The sequence below is a fragment of the Vulpes vulpes genome, chromosome 7 (genome assembly GCF_048418805.1).
Source record: "Vulpes vulpes isolate BD-2025 chromosome 7, VulVul3, whole genome shotgun sequence".
Classification (NCBI taxonomy): Eukaryota; Metazoa; Chordata; class Mammalia; order Carnivora; family Canidae; genus Vulpes; species Vulpes vulpes.
The window spans coordinates 3,499,579-3,525,806 of record NC_132786.1 but is presented as its reverse complement, the minus strand read 5'-3'; the positions used below and the strand labels follow the sequence as shown (position 1 = coordinate 3,525,806).

Below are 26,228 nucleotides of genomic sequence, written 5' to 3'. Positions count from 1 at the left end.
CTAAAGATAAGAACCCAAAACCAGATCCTGCCTTTTTTGACTTGCTTATCAGTCTGAGTAGTCTAGACATTTCCGAATATGGCTTGTGTTCTACATTTTAAGTTTTATTACTTTGAAAGTTAGTACTATACTAAAATATGCAGTTTCAGTTAGTTTTTTTGTTGTTGTTGGTAATACTTGATACAATGTCTGTAAAGATTTACCCTTTATTATGAAACTTTCCTCACTTCAAATCTGATCTGATAGAAATAATAGCTTCTATAAGAAAAAATGAAGAAGAAAACCACACAAAAAGCTGGATTGGTTAATTACACAAAAAAATATTGAATTATTTTACATTACATAAAATCACAATGCCTGTGAAACTAGAAAAATGCAAATGTCAAATATGGACGTTTAGTGCATTCATGAGTAAGAATTTATACCACTCCTTAAGAATGCCAAGGCTTTAAGAGAAAATGTAGACATAGGACATAAAAGGTAATGCATAGAAGAAAATGTAGAAGTGTTCTATGAACATCAGATGTTCTACGGCACTGTCTATAAAATAAATGCACGATAAAATAATGACTAATTTTTGTTAAGTAAATCATTTTAAAAATAATATCAGTATTGAGGAATATGTGACATAAATCTTTGTACTGTTCTTTGTATCAGAAAATATTTTCAATAGAACAGTTGACAGTGTCTTCAGATATCTAAAAATTGCCTGTATATTTTAGTCTAATAATATAAGGAAATAATGGGAGATGGTTATAGGATATAAGTCCAAGGATGTACTTGGTAATATTGATTACACTGTCAAAAATTGGGAAAAAAAAGCTAAGCATATAGAATAAATATGTCGATATGAATTTAAAATATCTGTGAATAATTTTAATTCTAAAAAATTACTATAGAACATTAAATTGTCACCCATTCCCAGAGTTAGGAGTCTTTATGTTCTGTCTCCCTTTCTGATATTTCCTACCTGGGATGAGCACTGGGTGTTATTCTGTATGTTGGCAAATTGAACACCAATAAAAAATAAACTTATTATTAAAAAATAAAAAATAAAAGATAAAACATTAAATTAAACTGTAGTATAAAATATTATAAGTAATATCTCAATATTTTGATTATATATGCACACATAAGTATATATGTATATAGTTAAATATATGTACAGGAAAAAAATCTGGAAGGAATTAGACTGAACTATGGTTAGTGTTGGAAATGATTTATTAATGTAACATATTAACTCTTCACAATACTCTCCACTTATAATTATGTACATGTATTCATGTATTATCTGGGGAAAATATCTCTAAATCATTCTTGAAACAAGTTTCAGTAGAAGATAAGGAGAAATAGGGGGCGTAGAGGGGGATAGATATCAGAAAACCAAATGTAAGTACTTTTTAAAATATGCACAAACACACTCAGAGCAATTGAGTTATATCTAAGGATGTTTGCTTTTTCAAACCTTTCTTGTTTTTTTTTTTTTTTTAAGTGAAACACACAGAGAAGCCCTTTAAAAGCCACCGTGCCTTATATATGTGTGACATTACTGTTCTGAAACTAGTAGCTGATCCTCTGACCTCACAGAAGGAACATTACCATTTCACTGGAAAGCAGTTTACTTAGAGTTTTATTGACTGACTGGAATTTATGAGAGCCGTGGAAATGCACTCACTCCTATGTCCACTGTGCCTTTTTAATGCCATTACCTAAATATCAGGCATATCTAGCTGCTACTACTCAGTCTTCTAGTCATTTACAGTAATTTAAAGTAATAAATAGAGCACATCCTTTTCTTAGACTTATTCCTACTTTTCTTTCTCCCACTCTGCCCCACTGCCACATGTGCATAGACAGTTGAATCACAATCCCAGTCACAGCACATTTGGTTTCATCACTGGAAGGAAAGAAGATCTGATCCAGTAAAACCATAGAAAATGCCAGGTTTAGGCATCATTAGCATTCAAAATGTGAAAAGGGGGAAAAAAAAAAAGGAAATCACTCAGTGCTCTAATCAATTTATATTTCTCCTATTTATATTATACTGTTTGTTTTGGAATCATGTTATATTTTTAGAGCATTTAGTTTTGCCTGACCATGAAAAGCAGTGCTTGATTAGACAAAATAGAAGATAGCATAAAACATGTAAACAGTATCCAGAGATGACCCTAGTAAACATTTTAGATTCTCACAACCTTTCACTCTCATTTATAGTCTTGTTGCCATGGAAATCTGCTTTCAAAGCTAGATTAATGGTACATACATATTTTTGCAAGTTTTTATTTTAAAATGTAATTCAAGTTAATTTTCCATGCCATTAAATATTACATTGTCCTTAAAATTATGCTTTTGGAGTCAGTGGAAAGTGGGAAGTATCATGCTGTGTTTTCTTGACCAATAACAAAAATAACAGCAACCATAGAAGACTGTTAACAGGTAAACATTTAGCTAATGTTCACTATATGCCAAGAAGTTTGTTAAGTCCTTTGCATCTATTAATTAAGTTAATCATCATAGCAACCTTGAAAAGCTGGTAGCCTAATTTTCTACATTATATATGAGGCAACATAGGTGCAGAGAAGCTGCCAGCTTGCCCAGGATCACAGAGCGAGCCAGTGGTGGAGCCAGGAGCCAGCAGGAGAACCCAGGCACTTGGCTCCCGAGCCACGGGGCACTGACTTTGTAAGGAACCTGGAACATTTAGCAGAATTCATGGCACAGTAAAAAATAAAATGTTTATTTTTCTTTTCTTTTCAAAGGTGGTGTTTTCCATCTTTATTAGCTTTTATGAATTTTGAATATGAAACTGTCTTGAAGTATATTTACATGCTGGTTCCCCCATACTATTGTCAGTAGACAGGACTTGAGTGGGGCACCAGCCTGTGGCTGTAGGGGAAGGTGTGCTGCTACACAGCGTGGCTGTGGTGTGGTAGCCTCATTTCTGTTCATTCCATGACTCAGGAAGCAACCAGCTGGGCCCCATCTATGGCCACACGTCCGTGATGACTGGAAGTCTGCTGGATGATCACCACTGGCACTCTGTGGTCATTGAGCGCCAGGGCCGGAGCATTAACCTCACCCTGGACAGAGGTGTGCAGCACTTCCGCACCAATGGAGAATTCGACTACCTGGACCTGGACTACGAGGTGAGCTGAGGACCCATCCATCGTGCTAGATCTTGAGTCTCTGACTGCGTCATTGTGCTATTGTCAGTCACATACCTGCCCACTCCATTTGTCTTATTCTCCAAAGAAAAATTATCTTTCACCTTTAGGGTCTAATGTGTCATTTATTCATTTCTAAATCTGTAATTTCAAAGAATATTGGAAATAGTTTAAAAATCTTAGTACCAAAGTAATAATTTAATGAGAACAGACCATATATCATGTCATCAGGGCAGTTTAGTAAGTGCAGAACAAATATATGTTCTAATCTTTCCATTGGTAGTTTATTATGATATAAACCACCTATGATTCTTGAGGATAGACAATATATTATAAACACAGGATTGGTTAATATTTATTACAAAATACTAAGAAATCCTGAGTTCTGATTTATATTAAGTCATTTATGACTTCATGACTATAGATAGTTTTTTTTTTTGTCAGGTTATGTTTTCTCAGATATAATTATCATAGAAGAAATAAGGTAAAATATAGAATGTTTTAAGAGGTTCTCCATAAATAAAAGGACATATAGTTTATCTTATGAATGATCAAAGGTAAAAAAGTAATCAATCATATTGGTCTCATAAAAACTATAAATTCCCATTTTATACAGGTAGGCATTTCAGGTTTTTTAAATAAATTATTTGGAGAGCAGTTCAACCTCAAAATATCCACCAAAAATATTAATCATATATAGAGATAAGAGTTCTGTAAGATGTTCATCACAGTGTTACATATTCCAAGAGAAAAGGAGTAACGCTAAATGAACAAAAAGAGTGTATCATCAAAATAAATAGGATGAGATATTATTTAGCAAGGGGTTTCTAAGCTTTCTTTCTTCATGAAAAACCCAGTATGTTATTAATTTTTCCACAGATGTCCTAGACCATTCTGTAATAGAGCCAGACTACTTCTTTTTTTAAATATTTTTAAATTATTTATTTATGATAGTCACAGAGAGAGAGAGAGAGAGAGAGAGAGAGAGAGAGGCAGAGACACAGGCAGAGGGAGAAGCAGGCCCCATGCACCGGGAGCCCAACGTGGGACTCGATCCCGGGTCTCCAGGATCGTGCCCTGGGCCAAAGGCAGGCGCCAAACCGCTGCGCCATCCAGGGATCTCTAGAGCCAGACTACTTAATAAATGTTTATGTCCTAGCAACTCAGTAGCCATTCAAAAAACAAAAACAAAAAAACAAAAACAAAACAGATAAATGAAAAAAAAATGTTATTTAATTCTTAAAACAGCAATGATCATTTGCTAATGGGATGAGTGTCCCTGTGTGGTACAACTCCTTGGATTTTGGGATCAGATTTGACTGCCATCTTCATCTTCTGTTCCACTTTTACTTTCATGTGACGCTCTTTTTATGAGAGAAGTGATAAAAAAGCTCACCTTCACTAGGACTGGAGATCTTCAAGAGCAATGTGGCAGGATGTTGGAATGGTGAAGTAGGTCAAGCTAGCGTTTCACATAATGCCTAGAACATGTCCAATATTGCTGTGTATCCTTTAAACCTAAGAAGTGAAAAAGAAAAGAAAAAAAGAAAAAGAAAAAAAAAATGTAAGAAGTGTATGGTGGCTGTGACCCTGTGAGTTTTCTGTGCCAACTCATCGTGCCTTGTCCGCAGTTTTGAAATTGTCGATATACATATACACACACATTTATGTGTTAATCAATATCTGTATATATTTTTTTAAAAAATGTGAAATATGCTCACTATAAAAATAATTGAAAAAGTTAAGATTGGCAACTGTGCTTTTTATTTTCCTTATATATTTAAATTGTTTCTAAATTTTCTGTGAGATGAATATATTACAGATATTCCTAAATAGGAGCTTAAAATAGATTATGCTATATAAACTCTGATATTGAGACTTTATTAACATTAAATTTAAGGTTACCAGAAAATAACTGCATCTCCCAAAAAAGTCTCCTTAAAAAAAATGATTGGTGCAATAGAAAGAATATGAAAATGTCAGAAGTTTTATTTTTTTCTAAATTAGTACATTTCTTGGCTTAGGTGGTTTATCTGCCACTGAATGAGAGAACTTAAAGATGAATTATTCATCCTCCATTAATAAACTTTGAAGTACCGGAGAAGAGATGAGAGATCTTGGAACATTAGCAATGGGCAAACACAATTCCAATTTTCAAAAAAACAGAATTAAAAATTTGGGGTCATAGACTCTATTGAGTTTGTGTGGAATCCATGAATATTCATGCACACACACAGAGTCAGCAGTTTCATGGACATTTTGAAGCCAATCAACATACATACCATGTTTGAGAACCTCAGCTGTAGATGACAATGCCCTGAAACATCATTAGACACACTGGGAAGAAATTTAAATTTATTGATAAAGAATCCTGAGTCAGTTGAGTTTTCACACATACCTCTGACTCATCCATATAGTAACTAGACTCAAACCCCAAAGGAGGGGTGTTATGAATAACTGAAGACATTTCTATCACTCAGAAAATTCCAAGGGTTTTAGGCCCTGTGCCAGGAACCGGGAACAAAGACCCAATATATTTATTACACCACACCATGATAGAGTATTCCCAGCTTATATAGACACAATGAATATAAGTATTCTCAGGAACATACATAATAATAAAAATATAGAGATGAGTTCTTAGTACCTATTATTTAATGTAATTTAAAATTATATGATTTAATTTTAAACAATGGCTCTGTTGAACAATCAGTTCTCATGGGCTAGTATGAGTGGGATTCAGCACACCGTAGGGGAAAGCTAATACCTATCACTATTCCCAGAGATGTACATCATGTAAGAAGCAGTAGAAAACAAGTTTGTTCCTTTGAGGTACCTCAATCTGTTTATTTTTGTGGAAGATGGCTTAAGAGTTTACCTTATCACCTCCCGGAGCCCAATGACACTGTGAAGTGTGCCAAACGCTGTGTGCAGGCAGCTACTAGCCACATGGTGCCCTAAAAAGGGTACAAAGGTAAACAGATACACATCCTTCTTCTCAGCTAAAGGGCAGGACCACACACTGATGTTTGGCCTGGCTTCTCTCTTTTCTTCAGCTAAATTCCAGGATCGACCACTGTGGATGTTATGCCATTGCTTTTGCAATACCTGTCTGCTTGGGAGGTAGAGGAATGAATGCCCCCTGATAGCTGTAGAACTACACTAGGATTTTAGAGGGGAAACCAGCTAAGATTTTGTAGAGAATCAATTGCATGGCTCAAACTGGGACAAAAGGCCTGGGTTTGAGTCCCTTTTTGCTCCTTATTGGTTGTGTGACAGTGGACAAATCATAGTCCCCTTTTGGAAAATGGATGTAATAGCACATTTGTCATAAGATTATTTTTTAAAGATCTTATAATTTACTTATTTGACAGAGAGAGAGAGAGAGAGAGAGAGCTCACAGAGGGGGAGTGGAGAGGGTGAGAGAGAAGCAAGCTCCCTAGAAGCAGGGAGCCCAATGCGGGGCTCAATCCCATCACCCTCAGATCATGATCTAGGCTGAAGGCAAGCACTTAACTGACTGAGCCTGTCATAGCATTATTATATGAGGAGGCCATGGGAAGTAATAGAAATCACCATATATATCAGTTATGATTAATTAGGCCCACGTAACAGATGCTTGTTTATTCTCCTTCATTTGAAAGGTAACACTAGGCAGGTCACACTAGGAAAGGTAACTACCTAAAACATTAAGGTAACACTGGGCTCAAATGACCGGGTTATCAAGACTCTGGTCTCTAACCTTGCTGCTACTCCAGCCCCATTGCAAATCACCCAGGATGGCTGTTCATATTCCATCTTGCATTCCATTGGGAAGGAAGAGTGAAGAAGGTTGTGCTCTCCTCCTCTTTCGATTGTGGTTTTTGGAGTTAAACACAGTCTTACTACTTTCATCTCAATAAAACCAAAACTTGTTTCAGAGAGGTGGGTGAATGCCATGTGTTAGCTGCACAGCAACGTGCACAGCTGAAAAGCATTCTTGTTTTCCTAAGAAGGTAGGGAGAAAGGACGCTAGAAGTATCTAGCCGTCTGCCACGTTTTGCAAACACTTGGTAGCTAACAAAATGGTCAGTGTGATTACCTCCTCAGAGTCAAGGTTGTTATTGAATGGTAAGACCATTAATAAGTCAGTCATATGAGTTATATGAATATCTGATGAATAATCTAACAATTGCAACAATTTTTTGACTTTCTGAATAATTACAACATCAGAAAATATTCGTGGTCCAGGTATTCCATCTTACTGATGGGAATACATAATTAGAAGATGTAACAACCTAATATCATGTGATTAGTTACACAATTAGGAATTGGGATTTGAACCCACATCTCTTAGTTGTAAGGAAATCCGGTAAGTTGAGCCTGTATTGCTTCACTAGGGCACCTCTGATGATGAGGTAGGACATGTGCTAAGGGATGCTGAAAGCAGAGAAACCACAGGCGTGTTTAATCATCATCCAAACAGAAAATGAAAGGCCCAAAATAAACTGTTCACGTGGAGAGAGAATGAGACAATATATTTCAAATGGTATTTAGTAATAATGTTCAAAATGTGATGCTGCATGTCATTAAGCATAGATTTTGTTACCAATAACTAGGAAAGAATTGGTAAAATAAACTGTAGACAGGAAATACAACACTTAACATAATTATCAGTAATTCTTACCTTTGGTATTAGGTATACTTATTTAGTACCTAATAAGTTCCTTTTAGTGCCACTTGAAAATATTTTCGTAATAATTCTACTATTTTATATTACTATAATTTTCCTTTGTCATGTCCTAATTAATTTCTATATATTCTCAATTTTCCCTTCTTTCATATATAAACTCTATGGTAAATGATGCATAATGGTTGCTAACCATTATTAACAAATTTTATTTTAAGTGAGGTCTTTGTTTTTTTATATTGTCTCATAATCTATCATTAATTTGTGCTTTTTTTTTTTTCCTGCAAAAACTAAGCATCTAGGATGCCATGACACTAAATAAAAGAACATAATTTGCTAATGGCCTCCTAGAACACAAAGATCTGTGCAGGGACGCCCGGGTGGCTCAGCGGTTGAGCACCTCCCTTCGGCCTAGGGCGTGATCTTGGAGTCCTGGGATCCAGTCCCACATTGGGCTCCCTGCATGGAGTCTGCTTCTCTCTCTGCCTGTGTCTCTGCCTCTCTCTCTCTCTCTGTCTCTCATGAATAAATAAATAAAATCTTTAAAAAAAAATCTGTGCGTTGTTTCAAATATGAACTCTTGACATTCAAAAATGCCATAACTATTGCTTTCATTTTCGAAGCTTTATAGGAAAAGATAATGGTAACATTGAATAATAAAAGAGAAATAACATCTGGGTTATATATCTTGGTATTGCAGCTCTGGTTAGTATTTAGATTTATTTATCACTAATTCACTATTAGCAGTAAATGTCATTATGGCAATACGTATATTAAGTATAATTTTGTATTATAGGAAATTGATGCTATAGTACTGTAATTTGGCCAAAGATATATGGGAAAAGATATTCTCTCTCTCTTTTTAAAGATTTTATTATTTATTTGAGAAAGAGAGAGCATGGATGTACACAAGCAGGGAATTGGGGTGGAGGGAGAGAGAGAAACAGAATCCTGGCTGAGTAGGGAGCCTCATGCAGCCAGATCCCAGGACCCCAAGATTACAACCCAAACCCAAGGCAGATGCTTACAACAGAGCCACCCAGGCGCCTTGACATAATCTCTTCTTATAGGTGATAGTAGCCAGAGAATCACAGTCAAGAGCATCTATCTTATTCTTTAGGATTTAGAAGACCTATCATAGTTCCAGGCATATAGTGCTCAGAGAACAGCCTCCATCTCCTAATATATATTTTAATCAATATTGTAATAAGACTTTTTGAACTGTGTTTTGCATTCAGAATAAGTCTAGTGAATCTTTGACTTTAGTGGTCATTTAGATTAAAATAAGTCTACATAGGGGACTCCTGGGTGGCTCAGTGGTTGAGCGTCTGCCTTCAGCCCAGGTCTCGATCCCAGAATCCTGGGATCAAGTTCCGCATTGGGCTCCCCAAGGGGAGCCCACTTCTCCCCCTGCCTCTGCCTCCCTCTCTTTGTCTCTCATGAATAAATAAATAAAATCTTTAAAAAAATAAGTCTACATTGTACATAGGGTTTATTATTATATTATATCAGTGCTGGTTATCTCATGATGCCCAGAAACATTCATTAGTATGTCTATGAAGGATAAACATAAAAATGTGTTTTTAATATTACTTAATAAAAGAAGGTTGCTATATAAAATCTTTTGAAACATTTCAGGAAAATTAAATGCCTTTTGAGTGGTTACAATACAAGAGATTATTGCTATTTTCTTGTTAAAGTTATAATCTAATTGCCGGAATGATACTGTTACGCACTTCTACAACGACTTAATTTAATATGCAACAGATTTGGAAGGCAGAAAAAAATGTCTGTGTATTCTGGGAGAAGTATAGAGAGCTTGGTTGTATAAATAGTTTTGTTAATTATTAAGTCTAATTTATTGTGAATATTTTATTAAGTCAAATACAGTGTGAATGTTTACATTTTTTTCTTTTCTCAAAGATAACCTTTGGAGGCATACCTTTCTCTGGGAAGCCAAGTTCCAGCAGTAGAAAGAACTTCAAAGGCTGCATGGAGAGCATTAATTACAATGGCATCAACATAACTGATCTTGCAAGAAGGAAGAAACTAGAGCCCTCAAATGTGGTAAGATCATTCACTCCAAAATAGTCATTCATAGAAAAATCAAAGAAGCTTTGTTTTTGCTGGAGTGTTAAACAACAGCATCATAGCACTTGCCATCATACTTGTATTGGGCTCAACAACGTAAAACTAACTTTAGAATTATCTACAAAAGTGTAGATAGTGGATATACTCTGAGAATAAATGATGATTTTTTTAATTAAATTAGCCTGCAGTAGATGGTAAGGTTTACATAGATGGGGCAAAGGATTTTGAGCCAGTGTTTCTGGATTCCCCATATCAGAGGGACAGGCATACCTTGGTCTTGCCCTTTGTCCCAGCCGTTCAGCAGCCTGTAAGTTGGCATTATCATTTCCAGATGTCTTATCATATATGGCTTCCCATTTCTTGTCTATGATTTAATTCAGTATTTTAAAAGTGTTACAGCCAGAGACTTTATTATATTCATTTCCATATTTCCAAAGATAATTCATCCAGGTAAGTAAATAAATACACTTTTTTGTGAAAGCCTTAACCATACTAAGTATAGGAAGTTAAATAAGGATTGACTGCCCCTGGACAGTGAAATCTGTGACATAGAACCTAATAGTGATCTTCTTCTAGCTCCGCAGTCAGTCTTTTCCAGGTTTAACTTATTTCAAGGAGGAGAGCAAAGATTGAAGGATGCTCTAGCATACCTGCCTCCCCAGGACACTTCTTAGGATCACTGAAAGATATCAGCTGAAAAATCTAGTGTGTGTTCCCTATGTTTCTGCAAGAACAGGAGTTAATTTCAACCTGCAAGTGTTATTTGGGAGAGTCTGGGATTCCAGAGACCGACGCATCTGAGAGTCACTGGCAGCAGACAATGTTATGAGTGCTTACACTGTATTCCAAAAGAGCTCTGATATCTGTTGCCTCACATTTGAGCCTACGGTTTTCACAAAATGATTGGACAAATAGAAATCCCCTCTTGGTGGCACCTGGGTGGCTCAGTTGGTGAAGCATCTGCCTCCAGCTCAGGTCGTGATCCCGGGGTCCTGGGATTGAGTCCCACATCCAGCTCCCAGCTCAGTGGGGAGTCTCCTTCTCCCTCTCCCTCTGCTGCTCCTCCTGCTTATGCTCTCTCTGTCTCAAATAAATAAATAAAATCATTAAAAATAATCCCCTCATGAATAAACAGGAGTTCAGGTTGGGTATGAAAATTATTATTATTATAAAATAATTTAATATGAATTTTGTCTTCAATAATTCTTTTTCAAAAATAATAATTTATACTGAGTAAAAAAGTTGAACTTTGAAATTATCTCATAAAATGTATTATTGACTATAGAGAAAAATAGTAGTTCCACTTAAAGGCAGCAGACACTGTGCTAGGAATGTTACTTTTATGATAGTCTGAGAACAGTACTACAAGATGAGTAGAGATGTTATCATACACATATTATAGATGAAAAAAAAAACCCTGAGATTTTGCCTAGAAATAACTTTCCAAGATGACTGAATGGGCGTTTACAGTATGTGACCCCCAAAATCATGGTTTCCTTACATGCTATGATTTTCTTACCTAGAGCAGTATTAATACATATGATCTTTTAAGCTTTGGATAAAATGGTACCAGGGTCCTTTTTCCCCCTCGGAAGGCATTGCTTAAGATAAAAAGGTACAGAATCCAAGTCATCTGAATACTTTCTGTATATTTTGCACCTTTAAGAAGACGTGAAGTGTTATTTCTGCCCGAACCTCCCAGTTGGTCCTGAGATTCATTCATTAGACATCTAAACCAAAAAGGATTTTACTATGGAGACTCATTCCTGGAGCAGCTTTAACTACAAAATATATCATCATTATAAATGCTATTTTAACTTCAATAACAAAGATATTTAGTAAAGCATAAGTTATCTATAATTATATTTGTTGAAATAGAGTGAGCAGACATAGAATAAACTTTTAAACAAAAATAAATGTACATGTTAAAGTTTTAGGCAGGATAGAGACAAGTAAGCAACTCTAAAAGGATGAATATTTATGAAGGAAATTTACTTTCAAAGATGTCAGGTGGTGATATTTCAGTGAAATTGACTCAGCGCTCACCCTGGACCTACTCATTCCCTAATACTGGTTCACAACCTCCTGGAAAGCTTTCTGGGTGTCATCTGCAAACAGCCCCTGGAGGCAGAAGGCAGGACGAGACAGAAGAAAGAGAAAGATCACCCCATATTGATAGGTGGCAGGTTTAATAAGCAAGGGCACTTTTAGGCTTGTCTTGGGGAGCCACAAGATGAGTACGTCTCTGCACCTGCATGCCAAATCTTAAAAGTTCATATAGAAGTCTTAACCAGGTTCAGTTATGGTTAGAGGAGGCCTTAACCAGTTGAGTACCCAGGTTGGATAGCCTCAACACCATGTCTCTGTCTCCAGACTATCCTTGGTGCAGCCTCCGGGGATGGGGAAGGCAGATAGACTATACCTTGCCAGGACAGGGGAGGAACCTCCAAACTCTGAGTTCTGCTCATGGGTTACTTGGCAGTCATGTCTGCTTCATGACGTCCTCTAGTACCTCACGATCTTGACTTCTGAGTCATCACCTTTATGCAGAAAGGCCCTTTAATTTTGTTGGGAGACATTCCCCACAACATGGGTATCTGATCAGTTATAACATCTCAATTATTAGGCAAAGGCAGTTCTTTTCATTAGTAAAAGTAAGCAGTTAAAAATAGTTATCTGTGGGGGATCCCTGGGTGGCGCAGCGGTTTGGCGCCTGCCTTTGGCCCAGGGCGCGATCCTGGAGACCCGGGATCGAATCCCACATCAGGCTCCCGGTGCATGGAGCCTGCTTCTCCCTCTGCCTGTGTCTCTGCCTCTCTCTCTCTCTCTGTATGACTATCATAAATAAATAAAAAAAAAATTAACATTTATTAAAAAAAAATAGTTATCTGTGAAGCTACAGTGCAAATTTAGTTTGAATATTAATTCAGAGGGACACCCTATAATTCTATTATAGATATAATGGTCAATGTGCTGAAATGGAAGAATGATCACTATAAACCTAGATATCGTGGTGGTGTGTTATTGTGAAATAAATAAATAATTGAAGGACCAGATGGAAATGTCATCAAATTATATTCCTTAGAATATTACGGTGGGATAAAAGAAGTTGGAAGCATACGTAGATTTTCAGAACCTTTTTTCCCATTTTTTTAAAAATTGAAATTCAATTTGCTAACATACAGTATAAACACCCAGCGCTCATCCCATCAAGTGTGCTCCTCAGTGCCTGTCACCCAGTTATCCCATCCCCCTGCCCACTTCCCCTTCCACTACCCCTTGTTTGTTTCCCAGAGTTAGGAGTCCCTCATGTTTTGTCACAGTCTCTAATTTTTCCACTCATTTTCCCTCCTTTCCCTTATAATCCCTTTCACTATTTCTTATATTCCACGTATGAGTGAAACCATATGATGATTGTCCTTCTCCAATTGACTTTTTCATTCATCATAATACCCTCCAGTTGCATCCACGTCGAAGCAAACAGTGGGTATTTGTCATTTATAATAGCTGAGGAATATCCCATTGTATACAGAGACCACATCTTCTTTATCCATTCATCTGTCGATGGACACCGAGGCTCCTTCCAGAGTTGGACTACTGTGGACATTGCTGCTAGAAACATCAGGGTGCAGGTGTCTTGGTTTTTCACTGCATATAATCTTTGGGGTAAATCCCCAGTAGTGCAACTGCTGGGTTGTAGGGTAGCTCTATTCTTAACTCTTTGAGGAAGCTCTACACAGTTTTCCAGAGTGGCTGCACCAGTTCACATTCCCACCAACAGTGCAAGAGCGTCCCCCATTCTCCACATCCTCTCCGACATTTATTGTTTCCTTTCTTGTTAATTTTCCTCATTCTCACTGGTGTGAGGTGGTATCTCATTGTGGTTTTGATTTGTGTTTCCCTGATGGCAAGTGAAGTGGAGCATTTTTTCATGTGCTTGTTGGCCATGTCTGTGTATTCTTTGGTGAAATTTCTGTTCATGTCTTTTGCCCATTTCATGATTGGATCGTTTGTTTCTTGGGTGTTGAGTTTAATAAGTTCTTTATAGATCTTGGATACTAGCCCTTTATCTGATGGGTCATTTGCAAATATCTTGTCCCATTCTGTCGGTTGTCTTTTAGTTTTGTTGACTGTATCCTTCACTGCACAGAAGCTTTTTATCCTGGTTAAGTTCCAGTAGTTTATTTTTGCTTTTGTTTCCTATGCCTTTATAGCTGTATCTTGCAAAAAGTTGCTGTGGCCAAGTTCAAAAAGGGTGGTGCCTGTGTTCTCCTCTAGGATTTTGATGGACTCTTGTCTCACATTTGGATCTTTCATCCATTTTGAGTTTATCTTTGTGTATGGTGCAAGAGAGTGGTCTAGTTTCATTCTTCTGCATGTGGCTGTCCAATTTTCCCAGCACCATTTACTGAAGAGACTTATCTTTTTTCCAGTGGATAGTATTTCCTGCTTTGTTGAATATTAGTTGACCATAGAGTTGAGGGCCCACTTCTGGATTCTCTATTCTGTTCCATTGATCTATGTGTCTGCTTTTGTGCCAGTACCACACTGTCTTGATGATCACAGCTTTGTAGTACAACCTGAAATCTGGCATTGTGATGCCCCCAGCTATGGTTTTCTTTTTTAAAATTCCCCTGGCTATTCGGGGTCTTTTCTATTCCACACAAATCTTAAGATTATTTGTTCCTGCTCTGTGAAGAAAGTCCATGGTATTTTTATAGGGATTGCATTGAATGTGTAAATTGCCCTGGGTAGCATTGACATTTTCACAATATTAATTCTTTCAATCTATGAGCATGGAATATTTTTCCATCTCTTTGTGTCTTCCTCAATTTCTTTCAGAAGTGTTCTGTAGTTTTTAGGGTACAAGTCCTTTACCTCTGTTTGATGTTTGATGGAATTCCCCTGGGAAGCCATCTGGCCCTGGACTTTTTTGTGTTGGGAAGTTTTTGATAACTGCTTCAATTTCCTCACTGGCTATTGGCCTGCTCAGGTTTTCTATTTCTTTCTGTTCCAATTTTGGTAATTTGTGTTTTTCCAGACATGCATCCGTTTCTTCTAGGTTGCCTAATTTATTGGCGTATAGCTGCTCATAACACGTTTTTAAAATCCTTTGTATTTCCTTGGTATTGGTTGTGATCTCTCCTCTTTCATTCATGATTTTATTAATTTGAGTATTTTTTTTCTTTTTAATAAGTCTGGCAAGTGGCTTATCTATCTTATTAATTCTTTCAAAGAAACAACTGGTTTTGTTGATCTGTTCTACAGTTCTTCTGGTCTGTATTCCATTGAGTTCTGCTTGAATCTTTATTATCTCCCTTTTGCTGCCTGGTTTAGGTTTTAATTGCTCTTCTTTCTCCAGTTCCTTTAGGTGCAAGGTTAGCTTGTGCATTTGAGTTTTTTTTTTTTTCCAATTTTGGGGGGAGGCATGTATTGAAATGTATTTCCCTCTTAGGACTGCTTTTGCTGTATCCCAAAGATTTTGAATGCTTGTGCCTTCATTTTCATTAGTTTCCATGAATCCTTTTAATTCTTCTCTAATTTCCTGGTTTACCCATTCGTCTTTGGAGGATGCTCTTTAACCCCCATGTGTTTGAGCTTTTTTCCAAATTTCTTCTTGTGATTAACTTCTAGCTTCAAAGTACTGTGGACTGAAAATATTCAGGGGACAATCCCAATCTTTTGTTATCAGTTGAGACCTGATTTGTGACCCAGTATGCAGTCTATTCTGGAGAATGATCCATGTGCACTTGAGAAGAATGTGTATTTAGTTGCATTTGGATGGAAAGTTCTGTATATATCTGTGAAATCTGTCTTTTCCAGTGTATCATTTAAGGCTTTTGTTTCTTTGGTGATGTTGTACTTAGAAAATCTGTCATTTACAGAAAGTGCCGTGTTGAAGTCTCCCAGTATTAGTGTATTATTATCTAAATATCTCCTTACTTTGGTTATTAATTGATTTTATGCTTGACAGATCCCAGATTAGGAGCATAAATATTCATGATTGTTAGGTCTTCTTGTTGGGTAGACACTTTAAGTATGATATAGTGTCCTTCTTCATCTCTTACTACGGTCTTTGGGATACTTTATCTGAAATGAGGATTGCTACCCCAGTTTTCTTTTGAGGACCATTTGAATGGTGAATGGTTCTCCAACCTTTTATTTTCAGGCTGTAAGTGTCCTTAGATCCAGAATGAGTCTCTTGTAGACAGCAAATAGATGGGTCTTGCTTTTTATCCAGTCCGATACCTTGCATCTTTTGATGGGATCATTTAGCCCATTCACGTTCAGAGTAACTATTGAAAGATATGAATTCAATGTCATAATAATATCTATTCAGTCCTTGTTTTTGTGGATTATTTCTGTGGGCTTCCTCTTTTTTTATAGGGTCCCCCTTAATATTTCTTGCAGAGCTGGCTTCCTGGTCACCTATTTTTTCAGTTTCTGTCCATCTTGGAAGCCCTTTATCCCTCCTTCTATTCTGAATGAGAGCCTTGCTGGATAAAGTATTTTGGCTGCATGTTCTTCTCATTTAGGACCCTGAATATATCCTGCCAACCTTTCTGACCTGCCAGGTCTCTGTGGAGAGGTCTTCTGTTAATCTAATATTTCTCCCTATATAAGTTAAGAATCTCTTGTCTCTCACTGCTTTAAAGATTTTATCTTTATCTGTGGAATTTGCAAGTTTCACTATTAAATGTCAAGGTGTTGAACAGTTTTTATTGATTGTTGGGGGGACCCCTCTATCTCCTGGATCTGAATGCCTGTTTCCCTCTCCAAATTAGGGACGTTCTCAGCTATGAATTGTTTATATACTCTGTGGCTCTCTGTCCCACTCAGCGTCTATGTAACCCCAATTATACGTAAATTATTTCTTCTGAGGCTGTCATTTATTTCCCTTAGCCTTTCCTCATGGTCTCTTAATTGTTTTCTCTTTTTTTCCTAAGCTTTCTTCCTTACCATCAACTTGTCTTCTATGTCGCTCACTGTTTTTTCCACCTCATTATTCCTTGTCGTTAGGACATCCAGTTTGGGTTGCATCTCCTTTATTTTTAATTTTGGCCTGATTACATCTCAATTCTGCAGTAACAAAGTCTCTAGAGTCCTTTATGCTTTTTTTAGAGCCACCAGTAGCTTTATAATTGTGCTTCTGAATTGGCTTTCTGACTTGGAATTGAAATCCATATTGTGTAACTCTGTGGCAGAGAGCACTATTTCTGATTCTTTCTTTTGTGGTGAATTATTTTTCTAGTTATTCTGTCCAGTGCAGAGTGGCTGTATGAGCAGGCTGAGTCAAAAATATCAATCATGACCTAAATAAAATCCACTGTAGGTGATTCCGACAAGGTCAGAGACCAATCAATGAAAAAGAAGATCAGAACAAAGTAAAACAAAAGGACCACTAAAGTGAGAAACAGATTTTAAAACAAAGTAGTAAAAAATTAAAGGCCAAAACCCCAAAGAAGAAGAAAAAAGAAAAAGAAAAAAAAAATAAAGCAGAAAAGAGAAAAAAGAAAAAAAAAGTGGGGTGGGGTAACTGGGAGATGGTGCTGGTGAAGACATGGTAGTGGAGGAGAATGTAGTCTACCTGAGGGTCCTCAGGGTGATTCTCTTGCTTCTGAGTGTATTAAGTTCTGTATGTTTGAAAATGCTCAATCCCAAACTTATATAAAATAGCAATATTTTGAAAGCCCCAACATTGACCACCAGACATAAACAAGATAAAAGAGGGGGGAAGAATGGGAAGGAAGAGAGAATATAATCTCACAGAATTAACCAGCATGGCATACCACTTGGGTCTGGGTCCATGCGGTCATGTTTTAGAAGGTATTAACTCCCGCCCTTGCAGAACAAAATGAGGCAGAGAAACAAAAACACCAAACAAAAACCCCAATCTCGTATATCTCCGAAAATTAAATTGAATACATTGAAGGGAATCCAGAAGTGAAAAATATATCTAAGACAAGTAATTGTAGAAATATGAAACTCAAAAAGGAAAAACCTTAAAAATGAAGAGTTATAAAATATTGTAGTTAAGGTGGGAAAAGAGAAAAAATATTGGAAATTTTTAGTCTGATAGAAAAAGGAGTTGTAATGGAAAAAGGAAGAAAAATTTTAAAAAGAGGGACACACTTTAGTTCTATGTACTATATTCCCTCGATTTCCTCTCTGTCCTGGAGCTTCCAGCACTGCTTGGTCCTCTCAGGTGTGTGCACCTGGGGGAGCGTCCCGCCCCCTGTCAGGTGCACAGCTCAGTGGGAGCTGTTTATCCTATGAGGTCCCTGCTCAGTCCCACTTACAAGGTGACACCAGGAGGGACAACCACACTGGTGGCCGCCAGCTCTCCAGCCCTGGAGTCAGCTCCCGCAGTAACTACCGCAGCTCTCAGTCTGCAGGGTCCTGGATGCTCCGGGGGCAGGGACGCTGACCTGCACAGTTGGGGGCCCCCGGAGGCAGGAGCATCCTTGCTGTCCTGGGCCTTCCCGGCCTCCACCTGTCCCAAGGGGAGCACCGGACCCTGGGCTGTGTACCCCGGCATGCTGGGCTCCAGGGCCTGCACAGCCCGAGCTGCTCCCGGGTGGCCCCACCCCCTTAGGGAGCTTGGCCGCGGGGTGTGGTGCACTCTCCCCTGGGTGCACCTCCTCTGTTAGTGACCCCGGGAACCTGGGGGCTCCACTGCCCCTCCTGGGATCCTGCCCGAGCTCCCTGATAAGCACCTTTACATCTGGGAAGAATCCGGGGTGAATTTTTAAAGTTCCTGCATCTCCGGGGCTGCGCTTTCCTGTCCCAAGGGCTCTCACCTCCCCCCTTAGCCTGGCTGCTCACGGGGGCCCCTCTCCCAATGGATTCTTTCTTATTTATTTATTCTCCATCTCCCTACATTGTTAGAAGCCAAAGTCTTATTTATTTATTCTCTATCTTCCTACCTTGTTAGAAGCTCAAACCCTTCTCTCTGTAGCCTTCCAGCTATTATTTCTTTAAATCTCAGGTCGAATTCATAGGTGTTTAGGCTGGTTTGCAAGTTACCTGGGTGAGCTAGTAGGGACAGGTGACTTGGGGACCCTACTCCCCACCATCTGGCCCTGCCTCTAGATTTTCAGAGTTTAAAAGGAAAAGGACTTAAACACCAGAATGCAACATTTAGTGTATGTGAATGGCAAATCAAATTTCTTCTTACGAAGTAGAGGGAGTGTAAGAGGAAAGGAGTACTTTAGTTAATACAAATAATTGTATTATCATTACAATTAATACAAAATAATCTGAAATCACAGTTATGCTGATGCTGTATAGTTAATATTAATTCATATATATTAGGTATGGGATTAAAAACCAAGAATATTTGTCCCATAATATCAAATAATACATAACAACCAAATGACTATAATTCCTACTGGAACTAGTAATAAACGAACAAACACTTGACACAGGCCATCCAGAAAAGGACGGGTATCTCCTCCTTGGCTGATGCAACATCAGTAACAGGGGAGGGAGCAGCAGCTTTCTGCCCTTTTTAGAAAGTCCAGTGGCCCACACTCATGCCCCCAACACAGGGACACGTTTCATCCCATCAGACTGTCTGTTGATCCATGATAGATGGTTCTGGTTAGATCTGTCATCCTGACAACCAGCTGCTGAACCCTGTTAGATATACACTCCAAGAAGAATGATGTTTGGTATCTGGTTGCTGAACCCAAATCATGCTCCTGCATGTGAGAGTCTGGCATGAGCTTAGGGCCTGCTTTAACATTCGTAGAGCTGCAGCTCTGATTGTACTTGTCTTAAAGCACACACACCTTTTTTTTTTTTTTTTTTTTTTTTACAGGGAAATTTGAGTTTCTCATGTGTGGAGCCCTACACCGTGCCTGTCTTTTTCAATGCTACCAGTTACCTGGAGGTGCCAGGACGGCTTAACCAGGACCTGTTTTCGGTCAGTTTCCAGTTCAGGACTTGGAACCCAAACGGCCTCCTGCTTTTCAGTCAGTTTGCAGAGAATTTGGGCAACGTGGAGATTGACCTCACTGAAAGCAAAGTCGGTGTTCACATCAACATCACTCAGACCAAGATGAGCCAAATAGATATTTCCTCAGGTTAGTGCTGTCACTTTGCTCTTTGCTCCTGAAACTGCTGTTGTCATTTCCACAGCTAGCCTTGCTTTTGTTTTGTTTCACTTTGTCTTGCCAGCTTTGCATGCTTGTGGTTATGTTCGGATTCAGACTTGTGAGATTCTTACTTGGCCGCCCAGAATGCTGGTTGAATCATAGAACCTTGGAAGCTTGCTGGGGAGTGAGGGGTGGGCAAGGAGGAAAGTTGGTTGAACCTGTCTCAGAGCGACAAAATCGTCTGTTCCTAATACATGCTAGTTCCCATTAATAGGGCAATGGACATTATTCTAAGTGGATAATTTATGTTTCAAGACAAAGAATGTCTATTTTCCTGACATAAGAGTGCCTGGTATTATTTGACTTCATGGACATTCACATACCTTTTACTATTAGTAGCAAGTATATAGTAATTTAATTATGACTTTAAAGATATATTCACCTGCTTGAGTCAAAACCTCCAAGTGATCTTGCTAAATTTATGAAAATTTTCAGGAAAAACAACAAGAACAAGGGGTAAGTACAAAGAGGAATGACAAGATGTATGTATCAACTGAGGGAAGACTGACTGTCTTGGCTTAGCAGGGTAATTTTTTAAATTGACCTCTCAATGGTATGATAAGCCAAGGCTTGGGTACTAATGCTGTTCCTTGAACAAACTTAGCAACCTTGGGATAGTCTTTGATTAATACGCTACCAAGAAAGCTGGGATTGCAAAGTGAGATGTTGCAAACAAAGAAAAATTTGTCATGATGGAGGACTGATAAATAGCAAAAGTTTTCATTAAATTTCTCTGGATGTTCCCGGCAGTAGTTGTTTTTATTTTGTGGAGAACTACTTGGGAATAGAAGACAGAAATAAGTAACATTGACTGAGCAGCTAGTGCAGAGGTACCAGACACCGAGAAAGGAAGTTCATGACAAAATGCTCAACTGCATGACTGCTGGCTCTGATGTTGAAATACTCTGTGTTCACTCATGACACCATATGTATACACCTGCCTTGGTTTCTAACATGTTATATTGTTTGTGTCCATTTTGTTTCCCTGTGGACTATCAGCTCTCCGAGGGCAGAGGCTATGTCTGTTCTTCTGTTCTAGCTTATAGAACAGCACCTGTTATATTAGGGGCGTTCCAGGGATGTTTGTGGAGTTAACACAGTGGCCATTTAAACTAGTGTTCACTAACAGAATATTTCCTGCTAGAGGACATATGTGTCTTTTCATAAAATTGACTTTATGTTTCTGTAGGGCACGGCCATATAGCCTATTGCTTGGAAGGATTTAAGGAAGATATAGGGACCATTATGTCAGAGGTGTGTCTGAATTATTGAAATCAAAAGCTATTGTGAAATACCTTGATATTTACTTTTTCTGTTTTTACTTTGTTAGTTTTGCTTTCCTCTGAATGTCTGGAGTCAAAATGATTGATCAACCATATTTTATCACTACTTCCCAGTATAAATTCACCTGGGGAAATTTAGAGCAAATAGAAAATACCTGGAGAGACCAGAATAACACATAAAACAAATACACATACAAATATTTGCCACAGTTGAAGAATATCCCATTAGATTTTATTATGATTAATGATTCTTTTCTGATGACTAAAAACATGAAAATATAAGTATGAAGACCTCGCTCCCTCTTGGCATTAAATGAGTAAACCCAAATCCCTGGTGGTTTTCCATATAACAGGAACCGTTGTAATTGAAATAATAGGATCTTAAATCTAGAGATCAATAGACATTTCCTAATTTAAGTTGGTCTACTTTAGGATTCTAAGATACTTTCATCTAATTTAAACCAAAGCCATGTTTATGAAAAAATAAAGAGAACAAAGAAGAATCCAATATGTAACAACTAATTTACCTTAATAGGTTTGCTTAAATATGATAAAACTGAACTCTATAAATTTTTATGAATTTAGCCAAGAGTCTGTGCAAATTAAGAAAAACTGATGGGGAAGTTAGACATTTCAGTCACCTTGCTCTTAAAAATATCTTACTGTTCCAAATATTTATTTTTCCTATACACATAGTGGAAACCAAGATTGTATCAGTTATCATTGCTCAAGTTTCAGAAAGATTGTAAGTAAAAAAAATAAAAAGAAAGATTGTAAGTAAATATAGATGCACATACATTTTTAAAGTTATATCTTATACTCATTTAAACTGTGTTTATTAAAAATAAAGGAGAGAAAGAACAAAGGAATCCAACATATGACTACATTCATTCGTCCATCCTATAAACACATATGGAGTCCATAGAAGGCAGTTTTCATCTGTATTTAACCTACTTTACCAAATTCAATCAAATGTATGAGTAAGTTAGTGTAAGTAACAACACTGAGAAAGTAATTTGGAAAGATAAGTTAGGCCAGGGCACTGATGTTTGCTTTAACTAAAGGAAACAGCTCCATATTATATCCACCTTATTCTTATCAGGAGCATGAACACTGAAGAATGTCAATCTTTTTTTTTTTTTTTTTACTTTAAAATTGCTTGGTTGTGAAAATGTAGAAGATATGGAAAATTTAGAAGAGGAGCGCAGTCACTGATAGCATTACTGTGTGTGCGCATGTGCACACACAGACACTTTAGTGCATCAAGAAGTCATTACAGAGACACTCAGGTACCGTCTGTTAGTCCATACCAGTAACTGGGTTTTGCTTTTAGTGAATAAGTTCTGTGGTGCAAGATGAAGCTAATTCAAGGTTCAAAGCCTTTTTATTCTGTCTTGGACAACATTGTTCTTTGATGATAAATTCAAACTAAATCCGGTAGGTTAGTATTCAATATATTTTTCGCCCTCCTTGTATTTTTCCTTCTACCTTGTGATGGATTTCAGGTCTCATTAGTTTTGGCAGTGGACTCAACTTCTAAAATTCAGTCAAACTCTGAGTAACCTTGACTTTGCAGAGCAGGTTATCTTTCTGTGAAAATATTTTCCAAGTTGCAACATCGACTTTTATAAAAGATTCCACTATATTTATTTGTATTTAGAACCACATTTAGTGAGTGGTGAATACAGATTTATGCATTTCCTTTGACTAGGAATAAGTAGTAAAAGGGGGGGGGGAGTGCTAAAAGGATCAGATGGATAAGATGTGTCCACTTGAGCATACTATTTTAACATTCGTATCAGAGCCCTGAAGAAGGTGGGCCTAGAACTGTGTTTTTAAAATTATTATTATTTTTTTAATTTGTTTTTCCAGATGTTTTGAGGTAGAATTGACAAATTTAAATTATATATATATTTACATGTTGTACAGGTTGTGCAATGTGATTTTTAAGGTGTATAATAACATATGTATACATTGTGAAATAATTACCGCAATCAAGTTAATTAACATATCTGTCGCCCCACCTTAACTTTTGTGTGTTTGTGTGTGCGTGTGTGTACATGCATAGTAAGAACACTTAAGATCTATTCTCTTAGCAAATTTTAAGTATACAGTGAAAATTTATTAGCTATAATCGCCATGCAATATCAGTGAAAGTTTGTACCTTTTGACCCCCATTTTCCCATTTTCCCCACCATTGGAAACCACCATTCTACTCTCTGGTTCTATTAACCCTCCTTTTTTTAGATTTTACATAAAAGTGAGATCATACAGTATTTGCTTTTGTGTATTTGGCTTATATCACTTAGCATCACATCCTCCAGATTCAACTGATTTTGATAAAAACATAGAAAACATTTTATGTCATACTCCATACCTACTGAAACTTACTTTGCTACTTGAAATGGACTCTTACTTTTTGGTTGTTTTTTTTCCCCCCCATTAAATTTTTCATGACCCATCACAACATGTAGAAACAAGTTGTGACCTATAGTTTGGAAAATATTGACCTATGGATCTGTCTTCTCATTTGAAGAGCTGGAATTTTTTAAAGTTTCAGTTGCTTGGAGGTATTTACCCCATAAGTTCATTTTCAAAAACAGTATATCTTCCAGGAACAATATTGCAATATTGTAATGGTAGTGAAAAGGTATTCCTGTGCATTACTGTCTGATGTATAGTCAAAAACAAACAAACAAACAAAAAACAAACAAACCCAAACTAACTGCCATTTAAACTAGGTTCTATTGCAAAATTCCTCAATTTTATGTCACTAAAATATGCACAGATAATTACCATAATGCTGTAAAGTTGTGGTCAATCCATATTAATAAGGTCATAATGTGATTCAGCATTTATATAGTGGAAGGGAAATGATTTCTATTAATCTTTCTTGCCTATTAAAAATCATTTTTCTTTCTTTCTTTCTTTCTTTCTTTCTTTCTTTCTTTCTTTCTTTCTTTCTTTCTTCCTTCCTTCCTTCCTTCCTTCCTTCCTTCCTTTCTTCTTTCTCTTTTTAATAAAGATTTTATTTATTTATTCCTGAGAGACACAGAGAGGGAGGCAGAGACACAGGCAGAGGGAGAAGCAGGCTCCTCTCAGGGAGCCCGATACAGGACTTGGTCCCCGACCCTGGCATCACACCCTGAGCCAAAGGCAGACACTCAACCGCTGAGCCACCCAGGCATCCCCCCAAAATCAGTTTTTACCCATGTAAACAAAGCCTTTTAGAAAAGTCATTCAGAAAATGCACTGCTTCTAAATTGACTGTTTTTTAGCTGGAGTATTAGAATCTCGTTTTGTTTACATAGATATTGCTGCAACTTTAGAATGATTTTTCAGCATCTGCACTGCTTCAGAAGCCTGTATTCAGTAAAGATCACCATTGTTTGTATTTCGGGCTCCAAAGAGAACCTTTATGAGGCCTTGTTTTATTTTTGTGTTGTTACAGTGTCCTTTGTAAACCTTTTGAGCTCCATTTGGATGTGTTAAAAGGAGGTGTCTTAGTCCAATCAGGCTTCTGTAACAAAGTAGACTGGGTGGTTTAAGCGACAGACATTTATTCCTCAGAGTTCTGGAGTTCTGGCCTGCCATCGGGTGCCAGCAGAGCTGAATTCTCCTGAAGGCTCTCTTCCAAGTCATAGATGGCTGCTTTCATTTACTGCGTCTTCACAGATGGGAGGGGCTGGAGAGCTCTGGGGTCTCTTCTGGAGATCACTAACCCATTTGTGAGGGCTCCACTCTCCTGACCTAAGCGCCTTCCACCTGCTAAGACCATCACACTGGACATTAGGATTTCAACATATGCATGTGTAGAGGGGTGAGACAAACATCCAGATCACAGCAGAAGGAGTAGATATTTTCTTGGCTTCTGGTGTAGCTGGGGAACTTGGTGGTAAATACTGGCAGGTTTCTAGCTCATTATTGGCAAATGCATTTCTCTGGAACTGCTCCTGGCACGGTCTACCCTAAGCAATTAGAGTATCTCTTCTCTTCATTTTATGAACATTTGAAAAGGTAGTTAGTGCATTAATTCTAGAAAGAATTAATTCATACCAATCTCGAAATTTCAGTGCTAACTTGCATCATGAGGTTTCTTTTTCATTTTTCATAAGAAAAGGAGTTTGGTTTGCAGTACTGTTTTTTTGTGTTTTGTTTATTGACATATGATTTTCAGCTCTCTGATTTCAAATGGCAGATATTTCAAGATTTCTTAAAATGAATTTTTACAATTCAAAAATTAAATAATGTTTAGGCATACTTCAGATACTTCAGATGATTTGTTTATTTTTTTACAATGCCTAATAGCAAAGTGGAGACATATTTAGTAGTATATATTATATTCCTTAATTCAAGTTAAAACCATAATTATCAGAAGATTTAAAAATGTGATTCCCCTGGATTATTAAATTTGTATCATTCTGAATCTAAAAAAATGAAGAAGTACACAGAGATATTTATCACAACATATATAAAATAATAAAAGTAATTAAAAACAAATTAAATAGTTTAAATTAAGAGGTGCTTTTATAGGCATATTTTCAAATAGAATACTATTGTGTCATTAGAAATCATGTTTCCCAAATAAAACTTAATAACATTGGAAAGTATAATATAGTGAATAAAAATGTTAACAAAAATTTATATAGAATATGATCCCAATATTATTACTAGAATTATATAGATAGCTAAGCAATTGAGAAAGAAAAAAATATCTGAATTATACTAAAAGTAATTATCTCTAATTGGTGGGTTATTGTTCCATTACTAACATTTTTTTATTATATCTTAATACATTTTCCTTAATACCCAAATTTTCTACAATAAGTATCAATTACCTTTAAAGCAAAGCAGAACAAAA

General features: G+C 37.1%; 1 protein-coding gene across 1 annotated transcript in view; it reads left to right on the top strand.

Moving 5' to 3' along the window:
• The window catches only part of CNTNAP2 (contactin associated protein 2), a 1,945,511-nt gene that overhangs the window by 864,996 nt on the left and 1,054,287 nt on the right, over nt 1–26,228 (top strand). Inside the window, exons 6-8 of the mRNA XM_072762802.1 lie at nt 2,962–3,146; nt 9,757–9,900; nt 19,748–20,012. Of these exons, the coding sequence (XP_072618903.1) occupies nt 2,962–3,146; nt 9,757–9,900; nt 19,748–20,012 (594 nt within the window). The remainder of the gene's footprint in view (nt 1–2,961; nt 3,147–9,756; nt 9,901–19,747; nt 20,013–26,228) is intronic.